At 44.8% G+C, this 15,800-nt stretch overlaps 1 protein-coding gene across 15 annotated transcripts in view; it reads left to right on the top strand.

Annotated features, from left to right (window-relative positions):
- Positions 1 to 15,800, top strand: part of MITF (melanocyte inducing transcription factor) — a 195,567-nt gene that overhangs the window by 160,586 nt on the left and 19,181 nt on the right. For 12 of the 15 annotated variants that reach the window (XM_040406575.1, XM_040406573.1, XM_040406581.1 and 9 more), the window contains exon 3: positions 15,172 to 15,393. In XM_040406575.1, the coding sequence (XP_040262509.1) occupies positions 15,172 to 15,393 (222 nt within the window). Of the gene's footprint in view, positions 1 to 13,033; positions 13,156 to 15,171; positions 15,394 to 15,800 lie in introns of those variants that run through there. The other 3 variants (XM_040406585.1, XM_040406586.1, XM_040406587.1) reach the window with 1 other exon arrangement.

The raw sequence follows: 15,800 nt of genomic DNA, 5'->3' as shown, positions 1-15,800 counted from the left end.
GATCCGTACCTTCGCTCCGCAAAAGATAGGACATGTCCTATCTTTTGCTCTTCGTTGCACTTTGAAGGGGGTTATAGGCTTACTTGTTTTCTTAACCCTCCCGTAGACTGTAATGGAGGGTGCCACCAGCCTCGGACTGAAGTTCCTTGGGCCCACCATAAGAAATGATTCTGAGGGCCCACCCTCTGTGTATATAGGATCTTAGGGGTCCATTATTGTCAGTGCTTGGGCCCACCTGAGGATCCTCTGGTGCTCTAGTGGGCCATTCCGACCCTGGGTGCCACGCTGGTTGATTCTTCCCCGTTTCTTCTCTCCATTATAGCCAGGGTCTAAGATGGACTCAACAATGGACTCTCAAAGGCAGGGGCGCACCACCAATGAGGCCAGGTGAGGCGATCGCCTCAGGCAGCACCAGCTAGGGTCAAGAGGGGGGCAGTAGAAGGGCCATGGGCAATGAGCGCTTTCATTGTGGCAAAGGGTTTAGGTTAAGAAATTGGCATTGGGGGGGGGGGGGGGGGGCGCCATTTCAGTTTTCGCATCAGGCAGCAGAAATGCTAGGTTCACCTCTGCTCAAAGGTAAGGCCCACACCTATCAAACATTGTCCTAAACTGGCAAAGTCTATAAAGGGGCAGTTACAGAAAGTGGAGACTTTTTTCATGTTCTCAGCCAAGGAATTGTGCCATCTCATGGAAGAGAACAGCGATTGCACGCCACCATGGTGTGAAGTGAATATTTGCACCATATATAGGTCCCATGCACAAATGTTTTAGTCCCAAAGTGCTCCTATACCTCTGCTACATCTATGGAAATTAAACCCATTAATAGCAGACCTCCGGGACGTCTTGCAAACAGAACACAGGATGACTGGGCCGAGGGCTCACTGGTCGCACCTCCAGGAAGGTCCTGGTACACTTGGCCGCTACCTGCAGGAACCACTTAGGTGCAAGCACCAGCGGAACAGACAACAGAACTGGAACCCAAGCAAACACAAGACATGGATCAGACAACAAGACAAACGGGAACCAGCAAAGAAGCAGATGCCTGGACTGTCTCAGGCAGAGCTGCACACAGACTAGAGATCCCCCCTCTGGAGAACCCAGGGACCCTCTCACGAAGGAAGGACAAACACAGGAACAGAAGCAGAAGGCACTTCAGGACAGACAAGGAACAGACTAGATCAGAATCAGTTAGCACTGCCAGGCTGGACATGGAACAGGCAGGATCAGAAGCAGTTAGCACTGCAAAGCTATCAGACGCAGTTAAAGCACTGCTAGGCTAAACATGGAACCAAGTGGATCCAGACAGAACAGGTACAGAAGATCAGGCAAGGCAACAACAGCAATGCATTACCAGGCGACACCACAAACAAGGGCAGATAACAAAACCCCCTGGTTCAGCAGCATGGTGCTGCACCCATCAAGACACAAGAGACTGACCCCCTGCCCCACAGTTAACAGGTAGAAACAGATGCATAACAAGGGCACCTGATAAGACACACCCAGGAACAGATCAGGGAATGTTAACACCACCAGAACCAAGATAACCAGAACCATTGAACAAACGATACAGGCCACAGTTCACACACACACACCGCAGCCAGCACGCAGTCCCAAGCAACCAGCATACACAGGTGTCAGGCTGCAGCCAGTACGCGAGAGGGTCTGCTGCCAGCCTACACGGCCACAACTGTGACAGTGAACCACACCGTGACAAGCAGATGCCTACAGGTATAACTGTCATGGCTTGTGACATTGGATATCTTTCCGTCAAGTGGGTTTCTGCTTTAGCCAATTTCTTAGGAAGTCCTAAGTTGATAGAGGGTTCCCTTGAACTTGCTGGAGCAGAGATCAGCTACAAAGTCCATCTGTTTCTGGAGGACCTGGCACCTAGCTATATGCATCTCACATTCGATTCATGTAATGCTTCTTTTGCCCAGTGGTGGGGCTGTAGGCAAATTGAGCACTTACCGCTTCGTTCCCTCACAGATTGCAGCTGATCACTGGAGGTCCCAGCAGCTGGATACCCTGTGATTGGCTTATAATGGGGGGAACCTCCTAAACAGGATTTCCAAGGTAGACAACCCATTAAGGTGGTTTCTGCCTACATTTTAGTTGTATTTATTGCCTGTAACTTCTGAATCTCCAGCTTCATTCTACATGATGGCTGTCCAAAAAAGTCGCCACTTTCAAATTTTGCGTTGGCTTGAAGACATTTTCTTAGGTCATGATAAAGCTCACTTTTCCAGCCTATGACTTGTTAAAGCAGTTGTCCCACAATTATATTTTTTTTTACAGTTTTCAAACCAGCACCTGGACCTGAATACTTTTGTAATTGCATGTAATTAAAAATTTAGTATAGCCGGTGAGCTATTCAATAAGATGTATCTGTATAGCGCCATCTGCTGTTTGTTTGTTTTTCTTATTTCTTTGTCCGGCTCACTGAGTTGGTCGCACATGCTCAGTTCCATCCTTTAACTGTCTCCTGAGCTGTGATACGGTGAGAGCTGCAGCAGAAAGGACACGCCTACATGAGCTGCAGCAGAAAGGACACTCCCCTTGAGCTGCCAGCTTGATATAGATCTAGCAAAGCAATGAATATGGAGATCTCTGGATCCATGTGAGGTACAGGGCTGGTTCTAGCTTTGTTAGAGATTGCCATGTACTACATGATGTCTTTTAATTTTTTACATTACTCATGGGTTAACTCCTTCCCGAACAGATGGACCCCCACTAAGTGTGCATGTGTTCTTAATGGGGAGAGGTCAATAAGTACTTTTAGTCGCCACTCTCGTGACCGATCTACAGAGTAACTGAGATACTACAAGTATTGTTTCCTGATATGGTAGAGGAATGATGGCGGCCAGTGTGGACTATCGTCAGTTATTTATCATTGCGTGAACTTAAGAATGTGTCCATTATATGCCCCCTATGGAGCCCTGAGGGAATCTCAAGGGGTTTAAGAAAACAATATGCTTATTTTGTCATGTCGGTCAAGAAATATTCTGCCATCTGAACACAGCACTTTTAATCGTCTTAACCTTTTTGGTTAGAAGAACTAGTCCTGTTGTGCAGGACTTCAGATAAGGGACTGTGTAGTACGCCTAACCTTTACTTAGAGCCATATAGCTGGATAGGTCATCAATGTCTGATTTGTGGGAGTCCAGCACCCGGCCCCCCGCCGATCAGCTGTCTGGATACGCTGCGGCTCTCTGAGTGCTGCAACCTCTACTTTAGTGTCATCATCTCATGTAGCCGAGGGGCAGCTCAGACCCAAATTAATTGAATGGGTCTGGGCTGCAATACCAAGCTCAGCCACTATACAATGTACAGCGCTGTACTTGGTGAGCGGTAAACAGTTGATTGGGGGTGCCAGGTGTCGGACCTCTACCAATCAGACATTTATGACCTATCCCGATTTCATCAGAAGGCCAGTCACCCCTTCTTATTTGTCTTAGAAAATAATTATGCTGTCCATGAAATAATGATTCTAGAGTTCTTCTACCATTCCTCTGTTATTCCTCCTAGAAATGTACAAATTCAACTGGGGGTTACCCATTAGGGGTGTGTCCTGTCTCTGTACACTCTGACATGTCTGTCTGTTTAGGGAGGCACCTCTTTAACAGGGAGAATGATGACACCCAGTTGTCAGTTTATTCATACATTTCTAGAAGGTAAAGGGAAGGTGTTTTTCTAATTAAAACCTCATAGTGAAACATATTCCAAAGGGGTAGGACATGCCACCCATGTCTGATAGGTGTGGGCCCCACCTAGGACATGCCACCCATGTCTGATAGGTGTGGGCTCCACCTAGGACATGCCACCCATGTCTGATAGGTGTGGGTCCCACCTAGGACATGCCACCCATGTCTGATAGGTGTGGGTCCCACCTAGGACATGCCACCCATGTCTGATAGGTGTGGGCCCCACCTAGGACATGCCACCCATGGCTGATAGGTGTGGATACCACCTAGGACATGCCACCCATGGCTGATAGGTGTGGGTCCCACCTAGGACATGCCACCCATGTCTGATAGGTGTGGATCCCACCTAGGACATGCCACCCTTGTCTGATAGGTGTGGGCTCCACCTAGGACATGCCACTCATGTCTGATAGGTGTGGGTCCCACCTAGGACATGCCACCCATGTCTGATAGGTGTGGGTCCCACCTAGGACATGCCACCCATGGCTGATAGGTGTAATGACCGACGTCATGCAAAGGGAGGGAAAAGGGAAAGCCCTGCCCAAGGGAGAGGGAAAAGTGGTGACCCCTGACTCACCTTGCGGCTGGCACCTGACTGCCCTGACTTCCCTAGACGGGTTCCTCACCCATGCGGCGATCACGTGCCTAAACCCTGGCTTTCCCTAAAATGAGCCCTAGATAGTGAACGGGCCGGTGGGATCGCTAGTCCGCACCACTATCACTAAGTGGAAAAACAGCAGGGAGAGGACAGACAATACAGACAAACACATACACCCAGGTGGGCGACCACAATAGACCACAAAGGTCCAACAGGGATCCGGAGGGAAACGTTCTGGACCAACAACCAGAGAACGCAGCAACACAGCTCCAGTGGGTCAGTATAGAAGTCCAGGCAGGTAGCTCTATATCTGGCAACCAGAGAAGTGTGAGAGGGGAATATAAGGAGGTTTGGGAGTGCTGGACAAGGAACGGCTGAGGAGAAGGAGCTACGGATCCCTGAGTGAGCCAAAAAGGGTTGCAAAGCAAACCCAGAAAGCTACCATAAGGAAACAGCCCTATCTTACTACACAGAGCGCGCAGCCAACCGCTGCGACTTCCTGACCCCGGGTATAACGGAGTCAGGCGTGGTTCTTGACACTCTCGTGACAATAGGTGTGGGTCCCACCTAGGACATGCCACCCATGTCTGATAGTTGTGGGTCCCACCTAGGACATGCCACCCATGGCTGATAGGTGTGGGCTCCACCTAGGACATGCCACCCATGTCTGATAGGTGTGGGCCCCACCTAGGACATGCCACCCATGTCTGATAGGTGTGGGTCCCACCTAGGACATGCCACCCATGTCTGATAGGTGTGGGTCCCACCTAGGACATGCCACCCATGGCTGATAGGTGTGGGTCCCACCTAGGACATGCCACCCATGGCTGATAGGTGTGGGTCCCACCTAGGACATGCCACCCATGGCTGATAGGTGTGGGTCCCACCTAGGACATGCCACCCATGTCTGATAGGTGTGGGTCCCACCTAGGACATGCCACCCATGGCTGATAGGTGTGGGTCCCACCTAGGACATGCCACCCATGGCTGATAGGTGTGGGTCCCACCTAGGACATGCCACCCATGGCTGATAGGTGTGGGTCCCAACTCTGGGAGCCCACAAAGTAAAGGAGCGCGGATCGTGGCTGTTTTCGGAAGTCCTATAGAAATGAATGGAAAGTACACTGCGAACGTTCAGCCGCCGCTCCATTCACTTCTATTCGGCTGACGAAATAGCCGAACCATCACTCGGGTATTTTCGGCACTCCCATAGAACTGAATGGAGGTTAGCCACGCATGCGCTCTCCTTCACTTTGCGGACTCCGTTGCAGATATAATTGCGGGTCCCAGATGTGGGACTCGCAACTATCAGACATTGGTGTCCTATCCTAGCGATGTGCCACCGGTGTTTGAGATGACACGACCCCTTTAAACGAATCTGCTTTTATTTTCTAATTGCAGATGGTTTCGTTCTATTTCGTGTACATGGTTATGGGGGCGCCCATCTTGCCAGTTAGCACTATTCAGAGATAGGCTCTACACATGGACCATAGGCACTATAGATGGGAGATGTTCATTGACTTTTATGGGAGACTGTTGTGGGCATGCTTTGTGACCTGTGCAGAGGTCATTTTGCAGGGAGGAGGTACAAAAGCTGTCACCATCTCCTATAGTGAATAGTGGATCCCGTGGTATCTGTACATGGGTGTTACCTGTCATTTTAACTCAACCTGTGATGTCTGCAGAACAGGACGTGTCGGCCTATTATGAGTAGAGATGAGCGAATTTCATATTTTGAAATTCGTTCACACTTTGTTGGTAAAAGGAGAATTGCGTTATGGATTCCGTTACCACGGACCATAATGCTATTCTATGACGGAATGCATAACGGAATGGCTTTAGAGGCATTCCGTTGTTCATTCCGTCATAATAGAAGTCTGTGGGCTGCATAACGGATCTGTCCCGTTTCCGTTATGCAGGGGAGTGACTGCACCAGCAGAATAGTGAGTGCCGCTCTGGAGTATAATACAGGATGTAACTCAGGATCAGTATCGGATAAGTAATGTATGTACACAGTGATTTTAAAAGCAGAATACTGAGTGCAGCTCTGGAGTATAATGCAGGATATAACTCAGGATCAGTACAGGATAAGTAATGTAATGTATGTACAAAGTTAGGCTGAGCAGTGCGCCCTCCTTCACTTTCGGGGCTCCGTTCTCGATATAGGTGCGGGTCCCAGCAGTGGGACCCACACCTATAAGACAATGGGGACATATCCTAGCGATATTGTCCATGATGAGAGAACCCCTTTAAGAGCCCCTTATCCGTAGCTTTCTTCATTCATTCCGTAGGCAGATATCTTCACTGTGGGGGGATGTGCATTGTTTGAAAAACAAATGTTAACATATTTTAAACTTTGCTTTCAAATCCCATGATATTGCAATCTTTGACAAAACAAAACGTTCCATTCAGCCGGGAGAAGGGCCTGGAAAAATAACTTATTTTTAAGTGATAAACTCTAAGACCTGCAGCAATTCAGACAGAACAAATGTCTATTCTGTCCCCGAGCCGCATGAACGTCCTCTGTAAATCTGTGGTATGCTCATCCCCCCCAGCCCCAGCTCCATCCTCCAACATCATAAACTTATTTGTGGATTGGGGACTTAATGGTTGTGAGAATATAGACCTTGTTTTAGGGGAATAAGGTCCCTCTACGTCTCATCCAGTAAAAGTTTCCATGCCCAACACATATAGAGAAATAAGACGCTCCTAGGTTTTAGAGGAGAACAATAAGAAAAAACATTTTTCATTAGACCTCAGGTCAGACCCCCAATGTTAATAAGACCCCAATAAGACCTCAGATCAGACCCCAATGTGAATGACCCCCATTCAGACCAAAATAAATAAGACCATTCAGGCTCATATCAGCCCATATACCCCATATCAACAGCCCCCATGCCTCATATCACCAGCCCCCATGCCTCATATCACCAGCCCCCATGCCTCATATCACCAGCCCCCATGCCTCATACCACCAGCCCCCAGCCTCATATTATTAGCCCCCAGCCTCATATTATAAGTCCCCTGCCTCATATCACCAGCCCCCAGACTCATATTATCAGCCCTAAGCCTCATATCATCAGCCCCCAGCCTCATATCACCAGCCCCCAGCCTCATATCACCAGCCCCCAGCCTGATATCACCAGCCCCCAGCCTGATATCATCAGCCTCCAGCCTCATATCATCAGCCCCCAGCCTCATATCATCAGCCCCCAGCCTCATATCATCAGCCCCCAGCCTCATATCATCAGCCCCCATGCCTCATATCATCAGCCCCCATGCCTCATATAATCAGCCCCTTAGCCTCATTTCATCAGCCCCTAGCCTCATATTATAAACCCCAAGCCTCATATTATCAGCCCCCAGCCTCATATTATCAGCCCATATGCCTCATATCACATAAAATAAAAAATTCACTTACCTCTCCTCCTCCGGACGCCGCCGCTCCTCTTCTCCAGCATGATCCTTTTCCTCCTGGCGTCGGCTATGCTGTGACCCGACATGCACAACGTGAGATCACAGAGCGCCCTCATGCTGTGGGCAGCCACAGCACAGCCGACAACAGAGGACCAGAAAGCAGTGAGTGCAGAGCCTTCACCGCTTCCCGGTCCTCCGGTACTTATGAGCGCTTCCATAATGGAAGCACTCCTTTGTATTCGCCCCATAAGACGCAGTACGTCTTATGGGGTGAAAAATACGGTATATGGTCATGTAGTCACCATCCAAAGCCCCCAGTGGCTGCAGGTGGAAGCTGTGTCTGGCCATACATTTATCCAGCAGTGGTCGTAATCCATGGAAGGGCCATTCTGGCTCCTGAGAATGGGACCACCTCCCCCTATGATGCCAATGTCTCTTAATAGGGCATATGGAAATAGCTTTTGAGATGGGAAAACCCCTTTCATGATGTAATCGCGGCACGGAGATCCCTACCAGACCCCATTATTAATTAATGGGTCCGGCGGGCATTTCGTTTGCATCCGGCCAAGACGGATCCATAGAATTCTGGCAGGCTGTTCTGTGCCGGAACAGTATGGCAGAATGCATGCTATTTTAAAGCTGGCGTATTCAGCTAACAGCTATCTCGGACAACTCCCACATGCACCCTCGTTTCGGTCAATCCTGCATGTGTTCCGAATGGGGAGCGGGATGTAAATCGCTGCCAGAAACCTCTGATAGTGACTAATCTTCCTTATGAACAAAAGGATAAGGCATGTTGAAATGAAGCAGCCCAATCCTCTAGTGTCGGGAGAGACGTGAGACCACCATACACATGAAATCATCCACCAGAAATCCATGTGGACAGTGCACTTCTTGTGTTTGGGCATGTACTGTATTTCAATGTTCTGTGTTTTTGAGTATGGATTGTTTGTGTTGTTTTTTTACAACATATATTTTGTATTGGGGCATGCATTGTTTTTATTGCTTTGTTTGGTACATGTTTTAGTTTTTGTTGTTGTTTGTATTTGGATATATATTTTTGGATATGTATTTTGTAGGGCATGTGTGGTATTTTTTGTTTTGTTTTTTAGGGCACGTATTTTGGATGGCATTTATTGCAATTTTTTTGGGTTGGGGGAGGTCATATATTTTGGGAGGTATGTATTGCATTTTTTGTTTTATAGTTTCTTTGGCCATCTACAGGATTTTGTATTGCAGTATTTATTTTCTATTAGGCATGTAGCGTTTCATATTGCACACGGGTTTTGTTTTGGGGGGCACGTATTGACTGCATTGTTTTGCTGGGTACTTATCAGGTTTTATGTCCAGTTTTGATTGCAGTATGGGCAGAACGTACTTTTATAAAACAGGTTTGGATTGGATTAATTTCTGCTTCTAACGTTCTTGTTCGTTCCATAGTTATGGATATTGGACATGGCATTCAGTAAGGAGTGTAAAACAAATCTTATTTGGCAGCCCCATTACTGGCTGGCTGGTAACACAAACTGGGGCATTGTGTAAAGCAAATATGCACGATTAACTGTAAACTCTAGAATTAGTTCTAGCATTGACCATGTAAAGCAGCTAATCAAAGTCTACAAGGTGCTTTCCAGATTACAGATGTTTTGATGTGATGGTAAATCTTTGTATTACGAGAGGAACTGGTGTGGACACCAGGTCATCAGGTTTGCTAATAAAAAAAAGCCTGCAAAGCTTGATGTGGGGGCTCTTACTATAAGATACTTCTGGTAGACGTTGCCTTTTAAATTCTGTCGAGGTCTACTTTCCATTTGGTTAGGTGCAGTACCACTTTTCACCACTGTCTTTAGTCAGCTCTTTCCAGAGACACCCGTGCAACAGTGCCCCCAGCTTGACTGTAGTAGAAATCTACTCTAGACACTGAAATGTGCTAACTTTGAACTCATGCATGGGTTAGCCCCATGGATTAGTCAGCAAGACTTGCACTGGTTTAGTCTCATCAGACATCCACTTTTCAGATTGAAGCTGGCCTGGTTATTGTCTGGTCACCGCAGGTCTGGTTCCTGAATCATCTGTTATTGCCAGGGGATCTGGGGCTTACTATTCGTTCCTCCTGCAGTTAAGTTGGCAAAGGTCCCAATTTTCATGGGGTAGTCTTATTAGCATATGTTAACCTTGGTGAATTAATACACGTAAGTAAACATATAATAGAATATTTTCCTCCAAGCCTCGCTTCATATCTCTCGGCAGGATCTACATGTCTCTGTTTCCCTTCACTCTTTTCTTCTCCACAGCATGATTTATAAAGAGGCTGTTTGTTTTTGACAGACCCTTGTCTAATGCCCCTTCAAAGTTTGTTGACCTAAGGAAGGGGGAGAAGGTCGTGGACATTTGAGACACTAAAGCCAAGGCTGACCTCCAGACATGGCTCCGGACTGGTTGACTAAAACAGCCAAAAGGGTGAGCATAGACTGTGGAGAGGGGGGGGGGGGGGGGGGGGGCTCAAGCTCAAGTTGACCCCCTTCCGGTTAACAAAGGAGACAAAAATATTTTTGCTCTGCGGTGAGATGTGGTGGCATGAACCAGTTCTTGGAGAACTTCCTCTGTCATCTCCACCCTAGATCAACTACCTGGTCAACTATGAGACTATAAGGTAAAGTTTTTGAGATATGTAGTCATGGGCGGACTGTGAAATGAAAGTGGCCCTGGAAAAAAAAACAAAAGTGGACAAATGTTGTAGGTAGGTCCAGATTGATAGAAGGCGGGGCAACACAAGTAGGCAGGGACAACAAAAGTAGGCTGGCCAGTGCAACACAAAATACCACCCCGGCAGAGCCAAATACCACAGGGCAGCACATAATACTGCCGGCCTCAGGAGGGCACTTGTGGCTGTTGGCCAGGTGCATAAGTATCTGATGCTCCTAGCATTCATTAATGCTAAGAGCATCAGATCTCAGGCGGCCACCTGGGCATCGGTCCACCGATAAATTTCCCCAAAGGGTCTATGGCCAGTCCACCCCTGTATGTAGTTGACCTCTTGAGTTTTTGTTATTCTGAAATCCAATTTCATACATGTTGTAGCTATGTAGAGTCAGCATTAGAGACAATAAAAAAGTTCCCCAATGTCATTTCCATGGTTTGTATTTAGGTTCTGAGGTGGGACTCAGATGCATTTCAGAATTGGCCATTATAGACATTATATCAATTATGGAGGTCTTCTGCTTGCACTTGGGAGTGGGACCAGGATTCATTTCAACAGTGGCCATTTCAGACACCAATTAACTTATGGGGGTCTTCTACTAAGTCCTGTGTGATCAAAGGAAAAGAGCAATCCCTCTAGACACCGGAAAATGAATCTACATAGCTTATAAGTTTAAATCAGGCCAAAAACATTAGATGAAAGTCATCAGAAATGGATGTTTTATCCAATTTTGGCTACAGGTACAGCTATAGAAGGTACAACTGGGTCCTGGTGGCATATAAGTAGACATCATCATTATAAAGGGCACATGGTAGATGAAGGCCCCGTTTTGGAGCTTCAGGTTATGCCTCTGTTCACAATGGTCGCCTATAACCAATGTTTGCTGAAGGTTATACACTCACCTAAAGAATTATTAGGAACACTTGTTCTATTTCTCATTAATGCAATTATCTAGTCAACCAATCATATGGCAGTTGCTTCAATGCATTTAGAGGTGTGCTCCTGGTCAAGACAATCTCCTGAACTCCAAACTGAATGTCAGAATGGGAAAGAAATGTGATTTAAGCAATTTTGAGCGTGGCATGGTTGTTGGTGCCAGACGGGCCGGTCTGAGTATTTCACAATCTGCTCAATTACTGGGATTTTCACGCACAACCATTTCTAGGGTTTACAAAGAATGGTGTGAAAAGGGAAAAACATCCAGTATGCGGCAGTCCTGTGGGCGAAAATGCCTTGTGGATGCTAGAGGTCAGAGGAGAATGGGCCGACTGATTCAAGCTGATAGAAGAGCAACGTTGACTGAAATAACCACTCGTTACAACCGAGGTATGCAGCAAAGCATTTGTGAAGCCACAACACGCACAACCTTGAGGCGGATGGGCTACAACAGCAGAAGACCCCACCGGGTACCACTCATCTCCACTACAAATAGGAAAAAGAGGCTACAATTTGCACGAGCTCACCAAAATTGGACTGTTGAAGACTGGAAAAATGTTGCCTGGTCTGATGAGTCTCGATTTCTGTTGAGACATTCAAATGGTAGAGTCCGAATTTGGTGTAAACAGAATGAGAACATGTATCCATCCTCTGATGGCTACTTCCAGCAGGATAATGCACCATGTCACAAAGCTCGAATCATTTCAAATTGGTTTCTTGAACATGACAATGAGTTCACTGTACTAAAATGGCCCCCACAGTCACCAGATCTCAACCCAATCGAACATCTTTGGGATGTGGTGGAACGGGAGCTTCGTGCCCTGGATGTGCATCCCTCAAATCTCAATCAACTGCAAGATGCTATCCTATCAATATGGGCCAACATTTCTAAAGAATGCTATCAGCACCTTGTGGAATCAATGCCACGTAGAATTAAGGCAGTTCTGAAGGCAAAAGGGGGTCCAACACCGTATTAGTATGGTGTTCCTAATAATTCTTTAGGTGAGTGTATATCATGTTGTTTTTTGTTTGACTGGTTCTCAGCTTTTTGGTTGGATCATTTAGTCTTAACATAATGTATATGAGCATTAGTTCCACCCCCTTTCCAAGTTGCTACCAAGGGGCTACCCCTCAACCCATGATGCAGCGTGAATTGTTCTTCCCAGAGACCCCGAGTTATGAATCTGTATGATCCAACCTTTCACGTGAACATACAAAACATGGAGCCATCCTTTCTTTGTATGGAAGGAAGATATACATGTGTGGAGGAGACTCGTGCGTAGCAATTTTAATGCAAAGTCTCCTTTTTAAAAAAAAATATAAAAAAAAAAAATGAGAAAAGTAAAATAAAGAACACACAACTTTTTAACCTTCTGTATTAGAAGGCCTACCATTGTTTATACCAAGGACTGGAACAAAAGATGAATAGATGGAACGCCTGGAGCGTTTTGTCAATTTGACTTTGATAACACGGCCCCTTAAAGAGACCCTTTTATGTTTATGAAAAAGCATGACGTCAAAGTCGTTAAAAAAAATAGTATCTAAATAAATGACTACACTTGCGTTGCCTCCAAAAAGCCTCTTGTATGAAGCGTTTGTTTCTTTACACGCGTAACTAATTAGCTTAGCTTATTATAAGCCCTGGACTCCAGTAATAAAGTTTCTTTAGCACACTTTCAAAAAAAAACTTGTTTGTGGTGGTTGTGTAAGGCTGCTCAAGAGTCACTAATCGCCAAAATTAAAGGATTTAGGTTAGAACTCCTAGTAATATGCTGGAAATGCTCGACTATAACCACTACCAGGTGAGATTCCGCTGTCTTTATCTTTGCTTTTGCTTTATATTTGACGTAGGTTGTTTGTATTACCTTTTATAGTGTATTATGATGCTTTATGTGTTGTTACATACACAGATGTAGCAGAGCGGAATTTAGTCTTGGACTATTTCTGTGACTCTTGCAGTCTTCTATAAAAGCACAGGTAGCAGATACCTGTTATCACAGAGATTTCATGATTTGTCATAAATGCCAAAAGTTGGCACTTCCGAATTGTAGCGGAACTAAGTTTCTCTTGGCTTTGGCACCATATAGCGTCTCTACAGGTTTCCAGGTAAAGCTACTGAGTAGCGACGGTGAATGACAAATTCAGCTCTGCTGCATTTACATAGCACAGCTTTTCTTTCTTTCTGCGTTTCGAGGTTTCATATGCGGAATAAACAAAGCACGGTTCTTTAATTTCTCATGAAAATGTATAGATTAGTTTTAATTTTTTATAATTATATTCTCTAAAAACTAATAATATTTTTTCGCTTTAGCGGTAAGGCCATCATGAAGACATTAACTTTTTGCTATATTTTCGTACATCATTATTTTTGTATATCTTTTGCTAGTTGTCTTGTTACATTTTTTTTCTAAATCGGCTTCTGACACATGCAGATATTTTTGTACTTCGTGATTTGTAAATTCTAGGCTATTTTTGGACTAAAAAGAAAAAAAATCAACAAAATGATACAAAAATATTTTACATTGTATTTATGTATTTGTTTTTTTGTATTTCAATATCTGCTATAAATTTGGTTTGCTTTTCAGTATATTATTATATCCAAACAGTAACAGCTCCTTCACTTTTGATGTCTTTATTTCCAACCTCCCATATTTATTTTTCTATTCCTTTGGCAGTGGCCATTTTTTTGCTTATATTGTTTGTCGCTTTTGCCGTAGCTGCAGTGCTTCATGGCAAAGTACAATAGTTGGTATCTCCCACATGATCTCTAGAAAGCTTGGTTCACAATTGTAGTTTTTGAAACGTTTTTTCAAGCCAAAGCCAGAAGACTGACACTTCTCTCCTTTGTATTCACTCCTGTTTGGCTCAAAAAGTTGCATCAAAACTAAATGTTAATCAGGACTTACTGTAATAGGATTTGGGCTTTTTACCTTTTAAATTTAAAGTCTCCCATGTGCGATGTGCCTCATTAAATGTCTCCAATCCATTTAGTAATGCGACAGTTCAGGGTTGAGGCAACTACTGAATGTTTCTTTTTTTTAAGATGTTGGGTGGTGACCCCTGTGAGAGCTGTGGCCATAGTGGCTCTCACTTGCTTTTCTCAAACACAGAGATAACTGGGAAAAACTGTTGAGTAGAATTTCCTTTTCAAAAACTTGACAGAAGAAAACAAACAAAAATAGATTAACTTTTTTTTTTTTAACTTGAGTGCAAGTAATTTTGACCAAGGTTTAATACAGTTCTTTAGGGCTCATGCACACGAACGTATTTTGTTTCCGTGTCTGTTCAGTTATTTTTTTCCGGCCCATATGCGGAACCATTCACTTCAATGGGTCCGCAAATAAACTGAAATTACTCTGTGTGCTTTCTGTGTGCGTATGTCCGTATGTCTGTATGTCCGTTTCGCAGTTTTTTGGGGTTTTTTTTTGCGGACTGCAAAATACATACGGTACATACATTTCACCCTAGGGGTGAAAAAAAGCATTAAAAATGATGGACTTCATAGCTTTTGAGCTTTAGAAATAGGCAAGAAAAGCTGCTCATGATCAAGTAGGCAAAGAGAGGAGGACTTCCTGTTTTTGCCAAGACATGTATCTTCTTGGTACTTCTATTCCATGGTTTTTTTTCTTGGGGTACTTTATTCCACCATCCTCCAGAAACATATTGAGATAGAGGAGACTCTTAGAACAAGCCAAGTAGTCTAAAGGCATTGTGAAAGTCGACTATTACCTGCTTGCAATGTTCTCCACCCTTTGGCTCCCAGCATCCTGCCTGCATCCGATAGGAGTCCCAGCATTCATCTTATTTGTATTTTTCAGGTGCAGACTCACCTTGAAAACCCGACAAAATATCACATCCAACAAGCACAAAAGCAGCAGGTGCAGCAGTACTTAACTACAGCCAAACATTGCAACAAAGCACTAAGCCTGCCCTGTCCCAACCAGCCTGGGGACCACATCATGCCACCCGGTCCAGGGAACAGTGCGCCTAACAGCCCCATGGCTATGCTGACGCTAAGTACAACCACCTGCGAGAAAGAGGTGAGTACAACTCTCATCATACAGGATTAAAAAATCTCACTATTTTTTCATGTTCCTTATTTTATTTTTTCCTGCTTTTTCATTGTTTTCTTCCTCCTTCTTCCTTTTGCTCATTTTATTCTTTGCTTTGCTCTTCGCCTTCTTTCTCCTATTATTATTTCTTCGTGTTTTCTTCTTATACTTCAAATTTTTTTTTCTCTTCTTTTTCTTTATGCATTATTTATTCTTTCTCCTTTTATTTCATCAGATTTTTTTTTATATTTTTCTTCCATCTTCTTTCACCTTCATTTTTTTAATTCTATCTTTCTTTTCTTTATTCTTTTCTTTTTCTGCAGTCTTCTTTATCCTTTATTTACCTATTCTACTTTCTCTATCTTTTCCTTCTTTTCAAATCTTTTACTACGTTC

The sequence above is a fragment of the Bufo bufo genome, chromosome 9 (assembly GCF_905171765.1).
Source record: "Bufo bufo chromosome 9, aBufBuf1.1, whole genome shotgun sequence".
NCBI lineage: Eukaryota > Metazoa > Chordata > Amphibia > Anura > Bufonidae > Bufo > Bufo bufo.
This window is presented reverse-complemented; position numbering and strand designations above follow the sequence as displayed.